Raw genomic sequence first — 20,487 nt, 5'->3', positions numbered from 1 at the left:
GAAGTAAGCCAACTAATATTTGGTGTGAACTATCTAAAGATGCACCCAATCTATCAAACAGCACGAGTCAGTATAAACAGTCCAGCGTTTAATTTTCATTAAATGTCGCACAGTATTAGTAAATCTGGGCCATTATGGAAAAATTACAACCTGGGAACTTCCATGGCATTATGAAAAATTATTGAGACCCCACAGGGTACCAATAGCAGCAAGCATTTGGGCACATGACTATATTTTGTACCTATTGTGTCAAATATTTATTTGTTACCTACATACAGAAATTTGTTAATGGAGGTACCACGTGTCATATGGGGGTCGTGCATGGCTTCTCCTGGTCCCACAAGCTATTACTGATAGACTTGTCACTGCAAGAGATCAATAAATCAAGGCTGGCAAAGCAGGGAGAAGCCACCAGAGACCACCCTGATGTCTTGTGGTTCAGGCAGCATGATAGTGATGACAGCTTTACTTTAAAGGCTTAAATTTACATAGTCAGAATGTAGAGACAACGCAACAGAATCAGCCATTTAGATGTCATTTGGGCAAGCTTAGCTCTATCTTGCGTTTCAGCTACAGACGGCAATAGCTTGAACATTTCATGAAAGCACAATTCAGTTTAGAGTTTAAAAAAAAAAAAGGAAAAAATAATGCCGACACATCCATCAAGTTGTGGGTGTGAGTCCACCACATGACAGCAGGCAGCTCCGGTGAGGGCTCCAACACTGACAGTACATGTGGCTTGTTATAACCACAGCTTTAACTCAATTCTGGGTAAAACCCAGGAATACTCATCAGACAGCTGAATCAACCATTCCATGCCTTAGTAGTCCAGTGCTGAATCCCAGACAGTATTTGCATGCTTACTTGTAGACTTGTAAAGTTTCTCACAGTATATCCCGCTGCTGATCACTTCCACTACCATCCCACAGATTTTACTTTTAACACTTTGCAGCTCAGATTTCCATTACAATTAATGTTATCGGTGCTATAATTGTACTTATTGTATGATCAAACAGCAAGCGTACAACATGAAAATGAGCAAGTTTTCAGCATATAAGTTTAAAGGAGAACTATCAGCAGGTTAGGCAAATCTGACCTGCTGATAGTTCCCGAATGTGCACATGACGCTGAGGAGGAAGGTATGTCTCTTATCTTCCTCCGTGGCGCAGTTCCCATGCAGTTGGTAGTTAAGAGCAATGCTCTGCACACATCGCGCACATCAGTGGAGAGCATTGCTCCTAATGGTGCTCCCGGCCATGGATTCAACTACTAACTGCACATGAACAGTGCTGAGGAGGAAGGTAAGAGACATATCTTACTCCTCAGAGCCCCGTGTGCATTAGGGGCCTATCAGTAGGCTAGATTAGTCTAACCTACTAATAGTTCCCCTTTAAGTGTGAATCAATATTAAAAAGGGATAATTGACTGATCTGAGAGTCATGAACAAGGCCGGGCCATCAGTATTAGAATATCCAGGGCCAGGATTTCAACAACTGCCAATTTTGTGGGGTTTTTGTCCATAGCTGTGTCAGAAGAATACCCAGAAAAGCACATCACAATTTACAGTCCACGCCAAAATTTATATATGCTTGGATAACAACCTGAATATAGTCACTAGCTGAGAACAGTTGGAGCAGTCATTTTCTATTGACGTTGGACTCTGGTCTCTGGTAATTAGCATAATGCGCACGCAGGGCATTCAACGGCGATTTCTCGGTGGCAAGACCAGGTCCAGGAGCGGGACTTCGTGGAAGGGGTAAGTATATGGGGCTCCACCAGGTGGTCGGGTGGGCTCTACCCCAGCAGCCGGGGTGAAAGGTTCCCTTTAAAGCTTTTCTTGTGACATGCTGATGGAGGGGTCAGAATTGGGAAAGGCAGCATGAATCCATGAACAGGGTGGTGAAGATGGCATAATATTGTGGGGAATGTTTATTTTGCACACCCTGGTCTTCTATGACCTGTGAATGGTTATTTGGACAGTAGGACTTGTCTACTTTCCTGGCCTTCACAGTTTTCCAACGTTACTCCTATAGAGGATCTCTGGGATAAGGTAGGGAGAAAGATATCTCTAAAAAAACTTCCAATACAGTGTATGGCTATGTTCACACTACGTAAAAGTACGGCCGTTGTTGCCATCGGCAACAACGGCCGTACTTTATGCGCCTGTGAACACTGCCCTATCTGCTATGGGATCTAATGCGGACCCGCAAATAACTGACATGTCAGTTTTCGGCAGCGGCAATTCAGTGAATTGCGGCCGCAGAAAGCTCTGTCAGTTCACACAATGAAGCGAGCGGCTCCGTGCTGTGAAGTGTTCTGATGCGGGCACGCGCTGATGCGCGCGCATCAGAAAACTACGGCCATAAAGATCATCCGGACGGTACTGCTGTATGATCTGCGCAGAGACCGGCCGTTCCGTGATCCGCTAGGGTCACGGAACGGCCGGTCTCTTACAGAGTGTGAACATAGCCTATAACACTAAACTGGAAAGAGAGCTTTATAAAAGAGTCAGCTCAAACCTGGGCACTCTTGTGAGCGATATAAAAAGTACAATATTTCAGGTTTGGTACATGGTTAAATCCCACAAAACAATATAACAAAAATAAGTTTATAATGAAGAAAAACAAAATGTAGTCACGTTATTTCTGTTAAAATGGTAAGAATCTTGTTCTTGCAACACAATTGAAGGATTATTATGATAGCGAAGCTCTTTGTGTTCCCATGATAATGTTTGAGAAACTGTACACATGGGTCTTGATGTTCCCTTGGCAAACTTTGGAGGAGTTATAGTCTGGGACTTTAATGTTCCTTTACCAAACGGCTGAGGCATTCTATGCTGGGTTTAGGATGAAAGACTACACCAAAGGTCACTATAAATCATCACAATTAAAGCAAACTTGACAGTGATTTATGCTGCCCTATCTGGGAGCAGGTTAAAAGCCAATCCCAACAGGATGCAGGCAAGCTACAAAGCTTACATGGGGGAGGTACACCGGTGCCATATACTAAGAGGTGGCCACCAACATGCCAGCTATTCATGAAGGGGGTGGCTGCTTACTGTACTTGAAAATATATAAGACTTTCAAAGGGTGTCAGCCCCACAGCTTATTATATGGTATACGCTGCCCTTAGATAGGACGGTATAAATCTGGTTCGTTTTTAGGTATACCGAAGGCTCAATAGGGTTATCCATAATTATCCAATAGGTCAGGCAGGCAATCAATACCTGATTGACTAGGGCCCGACTACACACCCCAACCTGATCTAATATTTATGACCTCTCAAGGTAACAATATCAGTTTTACAAAGCTGAATAACACCTCTTTAAAGGGAATATCCAAGCTGGGAAAAAAGATGGCTGCTTTCTTCCAGAAACAGCATGACTCGTCTCTAGTATGGGTGTGGGTTTGTGGGAAGTGAATGGAACTGAAATGGAATACCGCACACAATCTGAGGACAGGAGTAATGCTCTTTTTGCAAGAAAGTAGTTGAGCTTTTATAGGAATACTTCACAATCCTTTATTTTCCACTTCAGTTTTTGGTAAAAAGCATGACCTCGATTTAATATGAAGTAGTTATAATGTAATGTTTTTGTAAAGTTGTAAGTGACTCATCAGCCCTGGTTTAAGCACAAATATGTATACATTCTGGGTACAAAGCTTATACCGTGCTGGTGCAAAGGAGAAAGATAAGAAAATAGTATAGATATACAATGTGAAGCACAGGGAATTTATTACAATCAATAGGTATCCAATCAATGGCGTGTAAAAAAAATTAAAAAAACCAACACATTCACACGAGATAAAAGATATAGATCCACTAACACAATGAATAACTGATATTAACAGATATGTATAGACAGTGTCGGACTGGGGTACCTTGGGCCTACCAGGGAATATTTTATTCCAGGGGCCCACCCTATATACACCAGATATACCCAGCGCCTAACCTTTCACATTACATTACTATATATTTCACAGCACAGTGCTGTGTATGTGACCGGCAATGCTCGCTCACTGGTAACTGGTGAGACACTCTATGCTAGGGATGGGGACCTGGACAGCCGAAGGCATGATGGGAGTTGTAGTTTTGCAACAGCTGGAAGACCGAAGGTTTCCCATCTCTGTTCTAGTGTATAGGAGCTGTCCAGGCATGATGGGAGGTTTTTTTTTTTGCAATTGATGTAGGGTCGAAGGTTCCCCATCCCTGCTCTACGCAAACAGCACAGCCGTCCACTTAAGTTTCTTGAAAGGTGAAGTCCCATGAAACTAACTGGGGGATTATATGTCATCCTGAAGCTGCTAAACAGGGATGGGTAGGGCCCACCAGAGGATTCCCCTGCTCCCCTGTGGGCCAGTCCGAGCCTGTGTATAGACAACTGAAGCCAGGTAGCACAGCACACTTTCCCATGCCCTGCAGTACAGTATATCGCAGATAATAGAAAAGGGTTGGGGTGTGAGGGGGCACTGAATGTGGACTTCTAATGAAAGTAAAAAAAAAGAAAAGAAAATAATCTTGGCAGTCCTTTACTTAAAGTAGTACAGTCACTTAAAGGGGAACTCCAAGCAGAGATACGTTTTTCAAAACTACCAGGGTGGACGAAAAAAAAACAACATGTACATACCTCCCCGACTCCAGCGCTGGTGCCCGTATACTGCCGCTCTGGTCACTGGTCACTTCCTGATCTAGAGACAGGACGGGGGACTTGATGTTCCAGGCCTGGAACGTCACATCCCATCTCTAGATCAGGAAGAGGCCGGGGACTGGAAAGGCAGTATGCAGGCACCTGCCCCTTCCCCAGCAATTTTGAAGAAAATGTCACTAACCAGAGTTGTTCTTTTAAAAAAAAAAAAAAAAAAAAACTAATTTTGATATGTCACTTTTTGATATGTCACTGATATGTCAACAGACATGTTAAAAGCTTTGATTAGTTGAGGTTTCAGTGCTGAGTCCCCCACCAACTTCTAGATATGTCCAGGAGTAGCGCAGGTTTGTGCACTTGACTTCCTTAATTTCCCATTCGATTAGATTTGTTGCAGTAGAAGGACTCACAGACTTACAAGGAAGCCCATCTCCTGTAATCTGCCAGATGAAGCAGTGACACAGGAAGTGAAGCGAACAACTAAATGTTTCTCCCAGATCTTAAGATCAGCGACTTCAATTCATATACATTTCAGTATTTGCCTTAACATGTCAAAAAAATTTTTTTAATTGATGTAGCAATGATTCAGTCTTCTACAATTTCATTCTATCAGTACTTTACTCTGTTTTTAATAAATAAAACCAAATCTCTGTGTGCCGAATAAAAACCAACCATTACTATCCTCTTCCTTCTCACTCTCCTGTGTCTGCTGTGATAAAAGAGTGTGCAGCAGGAGCCTCCCCCCAATACTGTCTGCAAGAACTGTAAACCCCACCTTACTGGCTATGCCTTTTTGTCTCAATAGGACTTTGAAAAGTTACAGTTTAGGAACAAAAAAAAAATCCATAAAAAAAAAAAACAATAAAAAAAAAACAACACTTTTTTCCTCCTATTAAAATTTATTATAAAATGTCCAGTTTTGCATTTTACTCTAGGGTTCCTTTAAGACAGTATGGTTATTTCTCTAGGAATGGTTTCGTTGTTAAGATGTAGTGAAACATGGACATTTCTTCCCCCACAGAATTTACAGGTGGCTTATTGGACAATAAAGGCTTTCGCCATGTACCATGCACCAGTCATTATGACTAAATGACTCATTTTACTGAAGAATAGAGAACAGACTGTGTCATTTTAGATTCCTAATTCTATATAGCAGCAATAATGTTCACAAGTCAAAAGGCAGAAAGAAAGGTAAATTTGATACATTACCTGCATAATGAATTCTCTTCTGCGCTGAATTCCTCTTTCTGACAGCAATACATACTCAGGTTCCTTCTCCTTCTTAGCCTGCTGGATTTGAGCCAAACGACTGATTGGATTCATTCCCTGGCCATATTCCGGGGAGGCCTATAGTAAAACATCAATGTAATTAGATATATGGAAACTCTATCATTATGAAGGCAATAAGGAGAGGTGCAACACTGTATAAAACCATGAGGGTTTTCCACTAGTAGAATTTAAAAGGCAACGTCCACAAAAAGTTACCTTATTTGATATAGAAACAAATAACAAATCAGGACATCCCATCATAGTGGGTTTTATCCTTGAACTTTTATAGATTTACAAAATGTGTAGAATGCCAAACTTATTTAGCGCCCTTTAGATTTGTGGAAATCACATTCAAAATTGTGAAAAATGTCCCATAGCTGGAACTACCTGTAAATAAGGTTTTATTTTATTGTACTGTCAGTTCTGTGTTAGACAAGACTTCAGAAGAGAAGGATTTAGGGGTAGGGATTTCTGACACATAAGTCCCCAGTGCAGCTCAGTAGTAGGGAAAGCTAATCAACTTCTGGGCTGCATAGATAGAGGTATAACCAGAAGAGAGATTGTGACCCTGGAGCATTAGTGAGCCAGCATCTAAAACTGGGGTCAGTTCTGAAGACCTCCTCTCATATATATATCTTTCCTGTGTTGAAAAGAAAAGGTAATTAATAGGGCAGAAGTGGTTGGTCGTTCTCTGCCAGTCTTCTGCATTCACACATTTTAATGCACCTTGACCAGTTATGTCAAGTGGTGCAAAACGCTATGCGGCAGTTATGGAGATTTGAACAAGCTACTAACAACAATACTGCCACCATTACACCTATCATCGCTTCATGTCTATGGAGATATGGGAAGGGATTTATGAAGACGGGCGTACATATATAAGGCCCCTTTTCATATATATATAACGCACCCTTTTCCCTGGCAGGATTCACTAAAAGGTGAACACCTCTTAGTGAATCCGGCTGGCCGGGCGCCCGAACCTGCGCCCAGGCCTACTAAATCTACACCTGCTTCTAGCTTTGCGAGCAGGCGTAAATTATGATAAATGAGGTGCGGGAGGAGGCCACGCCTCCTCCCCACCTTGTCACCCCCCCAAGCTCCCCAAGCCGGTATGCCGATCTTATACACGCCAGTCTTATATAAGGCCCCGCCCCCTTTTCCCTGGCAGGATTCACTAAAAGGCGCACGCCTCTTAGTCAATCCGGCCGGTCGCCCGAACCTGCCCCGGCCTACTAAATCTACACCTGCTTCCAGCTTTGCGAGCAGGCGTAAATCATGATAAATGAGGCGCGGGATGAGGCCACGCCCCCTCCCTGCCTTGTCACTCCCCCCAAGCTCCCCTAGCCCACCCATTGGGCAAGTGGGGCGTATGGGAAGTGTACGCCAGGGAGAAGGGGTGAATCTGCACCTTCTCCCTGGGGTACGCCTTGGGCGGACGCTTCGTAAATGTCCCCCTGGTGTTTAGGGCTCTAGAAAAACTGGAAGGCAACTCTAGTCACCCTGCTTATCCAGAAACCTATATAACCAAGAATCAGCTTGTTGCAACATTATGCAACATAACAAATTGGAGAAAAAACATGTGACAACTGAATTGGTAGATAACTAACAACAACATAGATAGTCACTAGAGATGAGCAAATCGCCTGTCTAAACGGAGCAAAGTGCTTTGTTTGATCGGCAAGCCGCTTATCAGCCCGCTGCCTTTCTACTCTGTTCCACTCCCTGACACTCCTCCCCAGGTGTCGGAAAAAGCTCCTGGGAAACTTCTTCCAGTTTCCCAGGACTGGATCAACTTTTTCCCAACACCCAAGGTAGAGTGGCAGAGTTGAAAGGCAGCGGGCTGATAAGCGGCTTTCTGATCAAACAAAGCACTTTGCTCCGTTTAGACAGGCGATTCGCTCAATTCTAGTACTCACCCATCCATTTACAACTGAAAACAGAAAGACCCAAACTTCTTAAACTGCTCACAGCAGCCAATCACGGCTCAGCTTTCAGCTATGGTAAAACTAAAGATAAGCTGTGATTAGTTGCTGTGGACAGTTTACACCAGTTTTTGTTTAAAGCAGTTTGATAAATCTGGGTCTATATGCTGTATAAATCACTTGAACACATTGAGAACCATCGGGGGGTGGATTGTGTGTGCCAAAGATTATGCTGTAACATTTTTGGAGTAAAATAAGCCCATATATAGTTGGTCTAAACTGGCCTAAAGAGGTTGTCCACCTAAGGATCCGACCCCTGTACCCCCCTCCATATTGGGTCCACAGCTTCTTTGTTACGAAAACAGATGTGGTTACGGTACGTGACCCACAGCTCAATTCATTCTGGGGGCCTGATATCAAGGTTGGCAGGGGTTTCAGAGGTTGGATCCCTCCCCCCCACCCATGATCTCTTACCTGTCCCCTATCCACAGTTCCATTGTAAATTTTGCATGGACAACCTCTTTAAGGTCCCTGTATACTTTATGCATCAGTATAAGATGTACCCCTCCCCATTGAGAACACAAGAATGCTTGGCTGTGCTGGGAGAGGTAACTCTCCAGTTATGGAAGTTGTACTGTCACCCTAAAGGGCCCTATAACGGAGCGATAATCTGCCAAATCAGGACGATCAACTGATGAAACAATCAGCCGATGAAAATGATCATCAGCTAATTGTGTTTTTTGGTCCTGCCTAAAAATCAGCTGCCCACTGCTTATCGCTATGTGTAATAGCAATGCACGTATTGTTAGACTGTGCACTGTATAAAAATTATACAGTAGTGGTAAACCTGGGCTGATGACTTCAAATCTTAGTACCTCTATACATGCAAGTCACTATTCTGAGAACTTGAAGACCGCAATAGCAACAAGTTGCCTTGTATAAGATACGCTAAGCTCAATCTTCTACTACATTAGCCATATGCAAGGGGATCAAAAGGACGTTAAAGTATGGGTCGTAAACAAGTCCAAAACTCTAAGCGTTTACTCCTGATACCTCATTAAAATATTTCTTAGTGATAAGGGGGCAAACACGACAGTGGAAACAGCTTATAATCCTGGTGGAAGGAGACAGACACTTTAAAGAGGTGATGGAGAAATGCAGAATGTGGTCAGGGGAAGGAGATCGAATCACACAGGAAAGGCCACGAGAGGTGACTTGCATTAGCAGTAATAAGAGAAGAGGAATGATTCCGCTGTTGGGTGTCAGCAGCATTTTTAAACAAAAAACAATGAATTTCTATCAAAATGAAGTCAATTCAGACAAGGGCCATTTAGATGTGTTCTTGTATTGGACACCTTCCAAGACTTAGGCAAAGCTCTGCACAGGGAATAGATCATTGACTTTTAAATGGCGTTGTAAATCCTTTATTTTCCGATGACAGGCCCCTATAACAGCTTGAATGTAGCAGTCTGTAAGCTCCGCTTGTATTTCAATGTAACTGACCAGGAAGACTTCAGTGAATGTGCTAATGTCTGTTTTATGGACTTTTTTATGGGTTTGTTAGTGGGCTGTATATCTCATAACGACACGCCATTACCAGCCAGCATTGGCAACATGCTTTGTAGGCCCATTACAAAAATGATTCCTTTAGGGGGCGAGTTGCGGCAGAAGACGCACCGTAATAAATATACGACATTAAGAAGGCAGTCTCGTTAAAATGAAAAACTGGAGACCGCTTGAGCTTCAGCGCTGACCGAACCTGATGGCACCTTCTTGTTAAATCATGTCTAGCTTGGCTTTAATGGCACAAAATTAGCTATTGCACGTGGGCTGAAAGAGACATCCAGTTCTCGGAGTCTGGTACTCTAATAGCATTAGTAATACTGCAATAATTGCCTCACATGAGAAGAAACATGGATCTGGGTGTAATTGCCAAGATACAGACTATAATCTTGTTGATGCTCTGCATTTAAAAGCAAATTCTTTACCGACTACTCATAGCTCTAAAGTTCTCTTTTGGGAAACTCGTGAAGATAAAGGGGAAAAATAGATCCGAAAGATAAAACATAACCATTAAAGCCGGCGCTTTTGTGCTGATTAGCTCAAAACAGTTGAAGCTGGCCATAGGCATCCAATAACTAAGAGGACTGCGGCCAATAATAACCACAACACCCCAATCCTATTTAGCTCAGCCAGAGGCACATCATTTAGCTGAAAGCCTAAGCGTGCATTCACACATGGAGGTAATGGTGGTCAGGAAAGCGTATTAGCCCACCACAAAAATTGCAATACATGTGCTTGTGGGACGTAATTGAATTATGCTCTTTCACTTGTTGCAATTGTGGTCGCTGTTTTGAGTGGAAATAATTCTCATACACGACCCTAAGAAAATAGTTCTAGAACTGTTTATATTCAAAGCTGCGGCAAAAATCATGTATATAGATGCACTTACACTTTCTTATATGTGGAGATTGAAAGGGAATCTACAGGACTTGCTTTCCTTTAGCGACTGGCGAGACATGGCTAAGTCTGCTAAGTGCTCCATCTATAAAGCCCTGGTAGAGTTTGTTTTAAGCCCCCCATGAGTATTTAACAAGCTTTACACAAACAGTACAAGCAATATAAGAAATACTGTAATCTTATCAGAGAAAAATGCATCCCCCCCCCCCCCCCCAAAAAAATAAATAAATAAATAAATAAAAATAAAATCAGGCTCCTATCTTGTCTCCCCTTTTCTAAACTCATCATTCAAGGTTAACAAAAACTCAAACCATGCCTGGGAGGCAATATGGACTAGTAGCTCACAAATGGTTAAAAACTGCCTATACAAGTATATATAGAGAGAAGGGAAAGGGGTGGGGATAGCTGGAGAGAAAAGAAATTGGACTGCAGAGAGATTAAGGGAGTAGTCTCACCGCAGCACTTGATTCTAAGCTAAGACTGCTCAATACTGCTCGATAATGTTCTCCATGCTGTTACTGTTGTTTGTGTTTTCTCATTAGAAAAAAATCGCAAAATCTAGTCTCCACATAATGTGGAGCAGATCTCATGGGAAGCTAAGACATAGAAATGGAAACTGAAGAGGGATAAAATGTCATATACAAGTTGTATAATGGCCATAAATTGTGCAAACCTTAGTGTACACAAAAAAGCTTATCTTGAAATGTTACTTGAAGCAACAGGCACATTTCACTTGATTACGGTTAATTAAAAACACTTTCCATAAGATTAAACCATTTCCATGTACCTAGGTCTTAAAAGGTCTTCAAATGTCTTAAATCTTGTCATTTGCTGTATAGAGTACTTATTCTGACCCAAAAGTGCATCAGACCATGCATTACAGTCTACATAAAACACATGTATGCTTTAAAAATATCCTAAATATAGTAACTTACTAGAGGATTGTGTTTGGGCCCCTGAAATCAATAAGGCCCTTATTAGAGAAGAGGGCTGAAGTACTGAAGTACTAATGATGTCTGGAAAACATGGATTGCGCCAACAAGCCATATTCATGTTTTCCCGCATTCCAAATCCAAATGCCGGATGATCAGACTTAAGCATCCTCTAGTTACGTTCATCTCTAGCCCAGTTACGTTGGCATGCCATTGTGACGACACACTGACATACATGTGCCACGGAGAGCACAGACGTGTTGTGAATGCTCCCTAACGAAATAATTGGCTGCGAAATTAACCCTTTTCTAGATTCACGTCCAAATAAAAGGGTGAAAGAATAATTTATTCTTAAAGGTCACACTGCATTGAGGTACAGTGGTACCTTGGTTTAAGAGTAACTTGGTTTAAGAGCGTTTTGGTTTAAGAGCTCACAGTTTTTCAAAATTGTGACTTGGTTTAAGAGCATTGCTTTGGTTTAAGAGCTCCCTGTACTGGGTGGGAGGGCGAGTGGAGGAGGGGCATGGTATGCATAGCGGGGTCTATAGCACTGTACTCTGACCCAGGAAGTCTCCCTCACCTTCCAAATCATAGCAGATCCACTTCAGGCTGGGGCTTACATCAGGGGACAGGACTGTGGAGTAATCTCTCCATAGCTGTAACCCCTCTCTCCCCGGACAGAGAGTGCTGCATGTATGTGCCCACATCTGTCCTGCTCATTCTTTCATGCTCCCTGCAGTCTCTGTCCGCCCTTGTGTTTCCCATCCTCTCCATTACTTTACAGTAACTTATAATATCACATATTCTGCTGTTTCTGAATGTTTGTTTCATCTGTTTTACATGTTATTCAGAATAATAAATCATTATTTTTGGGGTGTGGAACCAATTATCTGCATCTCTATGACCTCTTATGGGAAAATTTGCTTTGGTTTAAGAGTGGATTTGGATTACAAGCACAGTCCCGGAACCAATTATGCTCGTAATCCAAGGCACCACTGTATTGAGTTATTGGTAAATACAATGTAATAAATACTAAAAACAAACAAACAAACAAAAAACCCACAATATCTTATACCAATAAAAACATACATTTGGAATCCAGACTGGATTAATGGATTCCCGATACATAACAGGTACAGTACCCATGTGTTTATGACATTGCTCTAAATCCCATATCTGTGTGGTATGGTTTAGGTTAGCCCCTGTTTTCCTGTATTGTACATCTGAATCCACAAATAAGTCATGAAAAAGTTACTTGGGGTGATCATACTAAGAGTTAACGGTCTAGACATAGAACTGTCCTGAGAAACCTGATCTGGCCCATGTGCTTTTTTGCTTTTATCTAGGCTGCACAATGGCAATCGCATAGCCTGTGCAACACTCTGCTTCACTAGACATCAAAACACCAGGTCACCCTCAATGCAAAAGAAACATGTGTAGATGTCTGCCCTTTTACAGTACATTTGCCAGTTATTATTCACTAGAAGAATAGTCCTTCAAGGTCATTGGAAGACTGCATAGATCAAAGCAGCACCGACCTCAGCTGTGATTTACATCTGTCTAGATAATCGGTGGCTGTAAGGACAAGTTATTCCTGCACACAAAGACTTTACATCGCTGCCCCGTCTACAACCACAAAAACACCACACAACAATATTATATTGTGACATCGCTACGTAATACATGGAGTAATTCTCAAATTCTTACCCCCCTTTTGTACGCCGACTTCCATTATTGGAAAGCAGAAAAGTCTAAGAGAATTTCTGGATGCTTACAAAGTACTATGTGGACTAAAGTATTGGGCCCAACCTCTCAATCATTGAAATCAGGTATTCCATTCAGTCCTATTGCAACAGGTGTATAACATCCTGCCTGTACTACTGCAGTCTGCAGACATTTGTGAAAGAATGGGGCGTTCAAAAGGGCATACCAATACCAGCATTTAATGTGATAAAGACGCAGCAATATTTTGTCTATTATGTATATTGGTGATACAGGTTTTAAATAAGTATTTTTCTTTTTAAAAGAAGTAAACCATTTGCGCACCAGGGCATATCAGTACATCCTGGCAGCAAAGTAGTTACCGCTCCATGAAGTACTAGTGCACCTTTGGTGATTGGGTGGGCTCAGTAGAGCTAACCTGATCAGTGGTGGGATGAGGATGTCAAACATATCCGGAGAACCTGACGACGGGTTGCCTGGCACTGCACCTACGGTCTTCACGACTAACATTATCATGCAGTTTTTTAATCGTTTTCAACAGGAGCTGTACACATCCTTAGAGCAGAGATGGGGAACATTCGGCCCTCCAGCCGTTGCAAAACTACAATTCCCATCATGACTGGACAGCCAAAGCTTTAGCATTATGGGAATTGAAGTTTTGCAACAGCATGATGGCCGAAGGTTTCCCATCCCTGCTCTAAAGGAAGGCCTGAAGGTTCCCCAACCCAGATGTAGAGCATATTTAGCCTTTTGTGCAATTGTGCTGGATCAAAAAGATGTTACATGCAGATTTTTTGGCATGACCATGACAGAGGGCAAACATCTGACCCGTAAACTCTACACATGCCCCATTGAAAACAATGTGTAGAGTTTACTGGTCAATAAGCACCACAGTATATTGTTTTCAATGGAAATAGCACTGTATACAGAGTCTTACCAATATATAGCCAGTTTAGTGAATGACTGGATAAAACTAAAAACCACTGAATAACCCCAAGAGCTTATGGTATCAGTGGGTTAATAAAACCATATTGATACCAGCAGAGGAAGGTCACTGGTGTATATAAAGGTCATGTACAGAGATAAGAAAGGAAGAACAGAAATATTTGCACATCATAACCAAAGTCTATGGTAACTTCACCATAAAGCAAGACTTAGGCCCGATTTACACATCCGTAGCCCTCATTATTGAGGACTCTCAGATATGGACAGGACTACAGATGCAGTTGCAAGAACCCCTTAATTTAGCAATTTGTGCTGAAAATACGGGAGACGCACAATGGTAACACGTACAGCTGTGTATATAGGGTCATAGAAATGAATGGGTCCACTTTTTTTCAACAAATGTAGACTGAATACACATGTGAAACAGGCTTTATCCATAGTTAGAAAAACATGGCCACTTTCTACCGGAGACAGCACCATTCTTCTCTCTAGTTCAGGTAAAGCTCCATTTACTTCAATGAAACAACCCCACCCAACATGGAGACAAGAGTGGGGTATCTCTGGAAGAAAATGTCCATGTTTTTCTAATGTTGGATAACCCCTTTAATATTACATAGCACTAAACGTTAGACATTGTAACACATTGTTCTGCTGGAATCCTATAACATGGCATCATCAAACAGTTGGAGTATGAAATGGGAAATACATTTTGTATTTGTTTTGTAATGTTTCCATGGGTAAAATGTTTAAACTCATGGAATTGATGGAAGGAAATTATTTTCTTTTCTTCTATAGTCAATATTTGGAACGAAAAACATTTTTAGCCATGCAATGGAAAAGCCAGCAGACTGCCATTAACAACTGGGAACCAGTAAATGGCTATTGGTTATTTGCACAAGTTTCTAAAGAAAATAAATGTGATGTGAAACAAGGGAAATTTGTGGCAAGTGTAACATACCCACCAGTGTGTGCAACAACCACAACAGCTGGGTACGGCAACCAAATATAAGCCTGGCACTAGAACAACTCACTAAGTCACGTAATACGTTCTTCTATAAAATAGCTGATTTTACTTAAGTGGGCAGGGGGCTACAGTACAGGGCATGTGGGGTGAAGATTAGAAAGGAGAGTGCTGGCCACAAACTGGAGGGTCCGGGGGACTTAATAAGTAACAATGCATGGAGCGTTATAGTGCAAAATCCATGTACAGAGACTGGGAAAGGGACATGTAGGATAAGTTAGAGGGGCTTTTTGTAAGACAAGGTGCATGAGCACTAAGGGTTAGCTTGTCAGATCAATGAGCTACTGTAGCACAAACTGCTGAAAAATTTTACTGATGGCTATCAGGGGACATAGAGCATCATGTGGGTACCTGAGCATCAGAAATGGACCACACAGCAATGTACTGTATATAGGTGGCCACTGGAACGGCAGCAAAATATACTATTAAAAGTAGAGGCAGTGTGATGCTCTGGACAATGTTCTGCTGGGAAACCTCAGATTTTGGCATTTTCATGGATGTTACTGAATGGTTAGAGGTTATCCGGGCTTAGCAGAGTATGGCCCCTTCCAAAAACAGCTCCACGCTTGTCTTCAATTTAGGTGTGGTATCGCAGCACAGTTCCATTGAAGTGAAGGGAGCTGAACTGCAATACCACACACAGCCTGAGGACAGGGATAGTGTGTTTTTTGCAAGTAAATATCTGTGCTTTTTCTAACACTAGATAACCCTCTTTAAACCTACCTATCCTTGCTGCAAACCAAGTTGACCCCTTGATGTCAATTATTATCCCTAACAGTGGTCTATCTGCTGGTTATAAAGTCTACAGACATCTTTACATTGTTTAATTGTCGATTTATTTAGTAAATGAAAAAATAAGCAACATTTCTATACAGTGCTAAGAATTTCATACCATTTATCGGTGATACAGACAAAGATAAGTCATTGAGATGGACTTTTACCCTATCTCAATGTTAGAGATTGCAGCAGGGGGAAGAGTTACTTAAAAGTAAAGGGGGAGAGAATCCTTTGAGGGCAGCGCTCACATAAACTGTAGAAAGAGAGGAAAGCAGACAAAAGGTATTTTGCAGTTGAGGATTATACAAACTGTATGAATAAACTGAATATAAAGCTCATGCAGCAACCTGCAGAGGTTGTAGGATTTTTTTTAAGTCCTATGGAGAATGTTTTGTTGCACCATATTAATTACAAAAAATAAAAAATAAAATAATAAAACAAAATAATAGGAGTTTATAGCTTCTAAAGGTTTTCTGGTTCTTTAATATTTATAGTCATTCTTTAGAATATTAGAGAAAAAAGGTGGATAACAGTGTCCAATGCAGGTAAAAGCAGTCGTCCACCATTTTTCTTTTATATGCTGTGTTAGGCCGTGTTCCCACTACGTAAGTTCCGTAGTAATCACGGCCGTTGTTTACTACGGAAATTACGTAGCGCTGCCTTCTAAGGAATCCCGGACGGAATGTATACACATGGTATACACTCCGGCCGGGATCCCTAGCGGCCGCAGAAAACCCTTTAAGTTCACACAGTCCCTGTGAGCAGCGGGGAATTCGGATGCGGGCGTGCACAGATGCGCCCGCATCCGAATTCAGCGACAGTAAAGATCATCTGGCCGGTACTGCAGTACCAGCCGGGATGATATTTTCTGACACCGGCCATTCTGTCACTCGGCCGGGTCACGGATCGGCCGGTGTCATATAAAGTGAGAACATGGCCATAGACCGACAGGGATCCACGGTCTGAAATCTCGCCCATATGGCGGCTTATTATGCTTCAAGGATTTGCATGCTGGTGACTACAGGTGTTTTCTTTAAAATATTAGATCAGTGAATGTCTGACTCTCAGTCCCATTACTTAATGTCAGTGTATACCTCGTGGGGACAGGTTGCTTTTATTCAAATTCCAATGCTGTACAACCTAAAGATCCATATACAACCTAAAGATCAATATAAGACCACGTCATTCAGCCCTCACTAGTGCAGCACACAGAATAACTCTGCCACAACAGCTTTCCAGACATCATGGCCGGCACTCCAGCTATGCGCTCACAGTATAAGCCCCATTGCATTAGCAGCCTTGCTTGTAAAATGTTGGCCTTCTAATAAGTCTCAAGCTTTTCATGTCAGTGGAAAACCACAGCAGTGGCTTACAGACAGGATACTTCCCTCACAGATGGCATTGCACATATTCGATTGAAACCATGTGTGGTTAATAAAGTTTTAGACATACATGGAAAACAAAACAAATGTCACATGTCCGGGCTGACTATAGCTTTCAGCCAGGGCCCACCTTTGTGCCGGAAAACATCAAGTGTATTCTGAAAAATGATATTAGTCCAGGAACCAAGATTCAAGCTTCATTTCTAACTTTCATCCCGCAGTTAAATGGAGCAGCCCTGCCAGAAAGCTTCATCTGTACACGACATTTTACATAGAACATGTGATTGCAGGAATGATATTGGTTTCTGGCTGACTGTTGACATCAGTGACATGTTTCTGGAAACCATACCACCACCCAACAGTTGTGTATAAGTTGTGTATAACCGTGTTGCGAAGTAAAGGGGTACTCCCTATTCTTTTCAGTCTGACACAGCGCTCTCTGCTGCCACGTCTGTCCGTGACAGGAACTGTAGGAGAGGTTTTCTATGGGGATTTGCTGCTGCTCTGGACAGTTCCTTGAAAAAGAACACATGTAAACGCATAAGTATGAGAACAGATATTGGTCAGACTAACCGGACTGTGTTGCGCAAAGAATGGGCACAACACTATTGATCCCATGTAGCATTGGGATCCTGTCCGCTCCCTGGCTTACGGTCTTAGGCTGGGTTCACACTCAGTATATTTCAGGCAGTATTTGATCCTCATGTCAGGTCCTCATAGCAACCAAAACCAGGAGTGGATTGAAAGCACAGAAAGGCTCTGTTCACATAATGTTGTAATTAAGTGGATGGCCGTCATTTAATGGCAAATATTTGCTGTTATCTTAGAACAACGGCTGTTATATTGAAATAAAGGCAGTTATTTACCGTTATATGGCAGCCATCCACTCAATTTCAACATTGTGTGAACATAGAGGACCAAATACTGCCTGAAATATACTGTGTGAGAACCCAGCCTTAAGCAAAATATCATCCGTCACAATTAGAGATGAGCGAACCTGGAGCATGCTCGAGTCGATCCGAACCCGAACTTTCGGCATTTGATTAGCGGGGGGGCTGCTGAACTTGGATAAAGCCCTAAGGCTATGTGGAAAACATGGATATAGTGATTGGCTGTATCCATGTTTTCCAGACAACCCTAGAGCTTTATCCAACTTCAGCAGCCACCGCTAATCAAATACCGAACGTTCGGGTTCGGATGGAATCAAACCCGAACCCGTTCGCTCATCTCTAGTCACAATGAATTTGCCAATAGTAGTAATCTTCAATCCGACAAACTTGCTGTATCAAGTGAGGGATAGCTATGCTGAATAAGTACTTTATCCAGACCTACACAAATGCATATCAAGTTGTTTGATTGTCAATCTGGACAACACCTGTCACTGACAGATGTGGCAGCAGAGGGCACTAAGTCAGACTGGAAAGAATACACCACATCCTGCAGAACATACAGCAGCTAAGTACTGGAGTACATTTTTTTTGTCTTTTTAAATAGAAGCAATTCACAAAATCTATACACCAGCTGATTAACCCCCCCCCAGAGTACCCCTTTAAGTCTGTTCTGTATAAGGCCCAAAATGTAATTGAAGTGGATACAATGCAGATGCTCTGAGAGTCACAGTGGTCTTTGTTTACAAGTGGTCACCAAGTGACTGCTGTACTATTTGTATCATGGTAGAACGGTGATGCCAGTAGTATGGCATTCGGCCTCTAATTCCACTGGTTGGCTTAGTGTGCCTGTAAACAGCATCTGTGCTGGACTGCAAGTGGGGTTCCAAGAAATGAATGCTGTTCCCGTATGTTTTATTCCCAAGAAAGCTTCTCTTGCAAAAAAAAAACACTTCTGGTTCTGCCCCCAATAGAAAGCATGATCCTACCTTATACTCTATGAACAAAAATATTAGGACAACAACTAGAGCTTTTATGACATCCCATTCTAGATCCACAGATAATATAGAGCTAGGCTTCTTTTGCAGTTCTACCAGTTTCTGCTCTTCTCGGAAGACTGTCTTTAAGAATTTGCAGGTGTCTGTGGGAACTTATGACAATTTATCCAGAACAGCATTTGTGAGGCTAGACAGAGATGTTGGATGGAGTTAAGCATTTCTATATGAATCTTATGGCTTTAATGCCAGTGGTGACATGATTTACGCCACCCACCGAGACATTTGGCATTGTACTTAAAGCGACTCTGTACCCACAATCTGACCCCCCCCCACACACAAAAACGCTGGTACCTTCAGATAGCTGCTTTTAATCCATGATCTGTCCTGGGGTCCGTTCGGCAGGTGATGCAGTTATTGTCCTAAAAAACAACTTTTAAACTTGCAGCCCGTGCCAAATGGGAATATCCGTGCCCTAACTTTGCACAACCTCTCTGTCCCTCCTCCCCACCCCTTCATTAGGAATGCTCCACGCAGATTGCCTCCTATTCCTCACCTGTGTCAGGCCGGCACATGAGCTGGATCGTTAAGAACCTGTGCAGTGTCCAGCATGTAGAAAATGTTCCAGTGGCATTCCTAATGATGAAGAGGGTGAGGGGAAGGGTTGGAGGGGTGGTGCAAAGTTAGGGCACAGATACTCCAGTTTGGCACAGGCTGCAAGTTTAAAAGTAGTTTTTTAGGACAATAATTGCATCACCTGCTGAACGGACTACTGGACAGATCTTGGATTAAAAGCAGCTATACGAAGGTACAAGTGGTTTGGGGGGTCAGATTGTTGGTACAGAGTCACTTCAAATGATGTAAGGCTTGCATGCAGCTGCTCAGCCATGGAAAACCCTAACATTCAGTTCCAGGCATGGCACAGCTTTTGGGACAATGTTTATACTGTATAAGATTTGAAACACTGCAGTTATTAATTCATCTGACTTTTATACACTGCGGGGGAGATTTATCAAACATAGTGTAAAGTGAAACTGGCTCAGTTGCCCCTAGCAACCAATCAGATATCCCCTTTCATTTCTCACAGACTCTTTGGAAAATGAAAGGTGGAATCTGATTGGTTGCTAGAGGCAACTAACCCAGTTACACTTTACACCATGTTTGATAAATCTCCCCCTATGTGCCTCAGCATTTTGTCCCCCCCCCCCCTCTATAATTTTATGTGGACTCTACTTTGTGGCTGAGTTGCCACGATTCTTATCCGCTTTCACTCACAGCTGACTGTATCCGATCTAGCAGGGAAGAACCAGGGAACTGACTTCTTGTAGCAGTGGCATTCCATTATAAGCCAATACTAGAAATTAGTCCATATATTGTACATTGTAGCTGACAATTTAAATCACTAATCGCTGCAGGAAGGGCACGAAAACAGATGCGGGTTTTCAAGCTGACCTACACGACCTCCAAGTACAAAACTATCTGGTGCATCAGATCAGAAATGCAGAAAGGAAATGTATAACATAAGTCACTGGA

At 42.3% G+C, this 20,487-nt stretch overlaps 1 protein-coding gene across 4 annotated transcripts in view; it reads right to left on the bottom strand.

The window, feature by feature from the left end:
• The window catches only part of STAU2 (staufen double-stranded RNA binding protein 2), a 228,741-nt gene that overhangs the window by 105,750 nt on the left and 102,504 nt on the right, over positions 1 to 20,487 (bottom strand). For all 4 annotated transcript variants that reach the window (XM_069957463.1, XM_069957465.1, XM_069957464.1 and 1 more), the window contains one exon: positions 5,852 to 5,989. In XM_069957463.1, the coding sequence (XP_069813564.1) occupies positions 5,852 to 5,989 (138 nt within the window). The remainder of the gene's footprint in view (positions 1 to 5,851; positions 5,990 to 20,487) is intronic.

This window comes from Dendropsophus ebraccatus, chromosome 2 (assembly GCF_027789765.1).
Source record: "Dendropsophus ebraccatus isolate aDenEbr1 chromosome 2, aDenEbr1.pat, whole genome shotgun sequence".
NCBI lineage: Eukaryota > Metazoa > Chordata > Amphibia > Anura > Hylidae > Dendropsophus > Dendropsophus ebraccatus.
The sequence above is the reverse complement of the archived record's forward strand: the minus strand, read 5'-3'. Positions and strand labels throughout refer to the sequence as shown.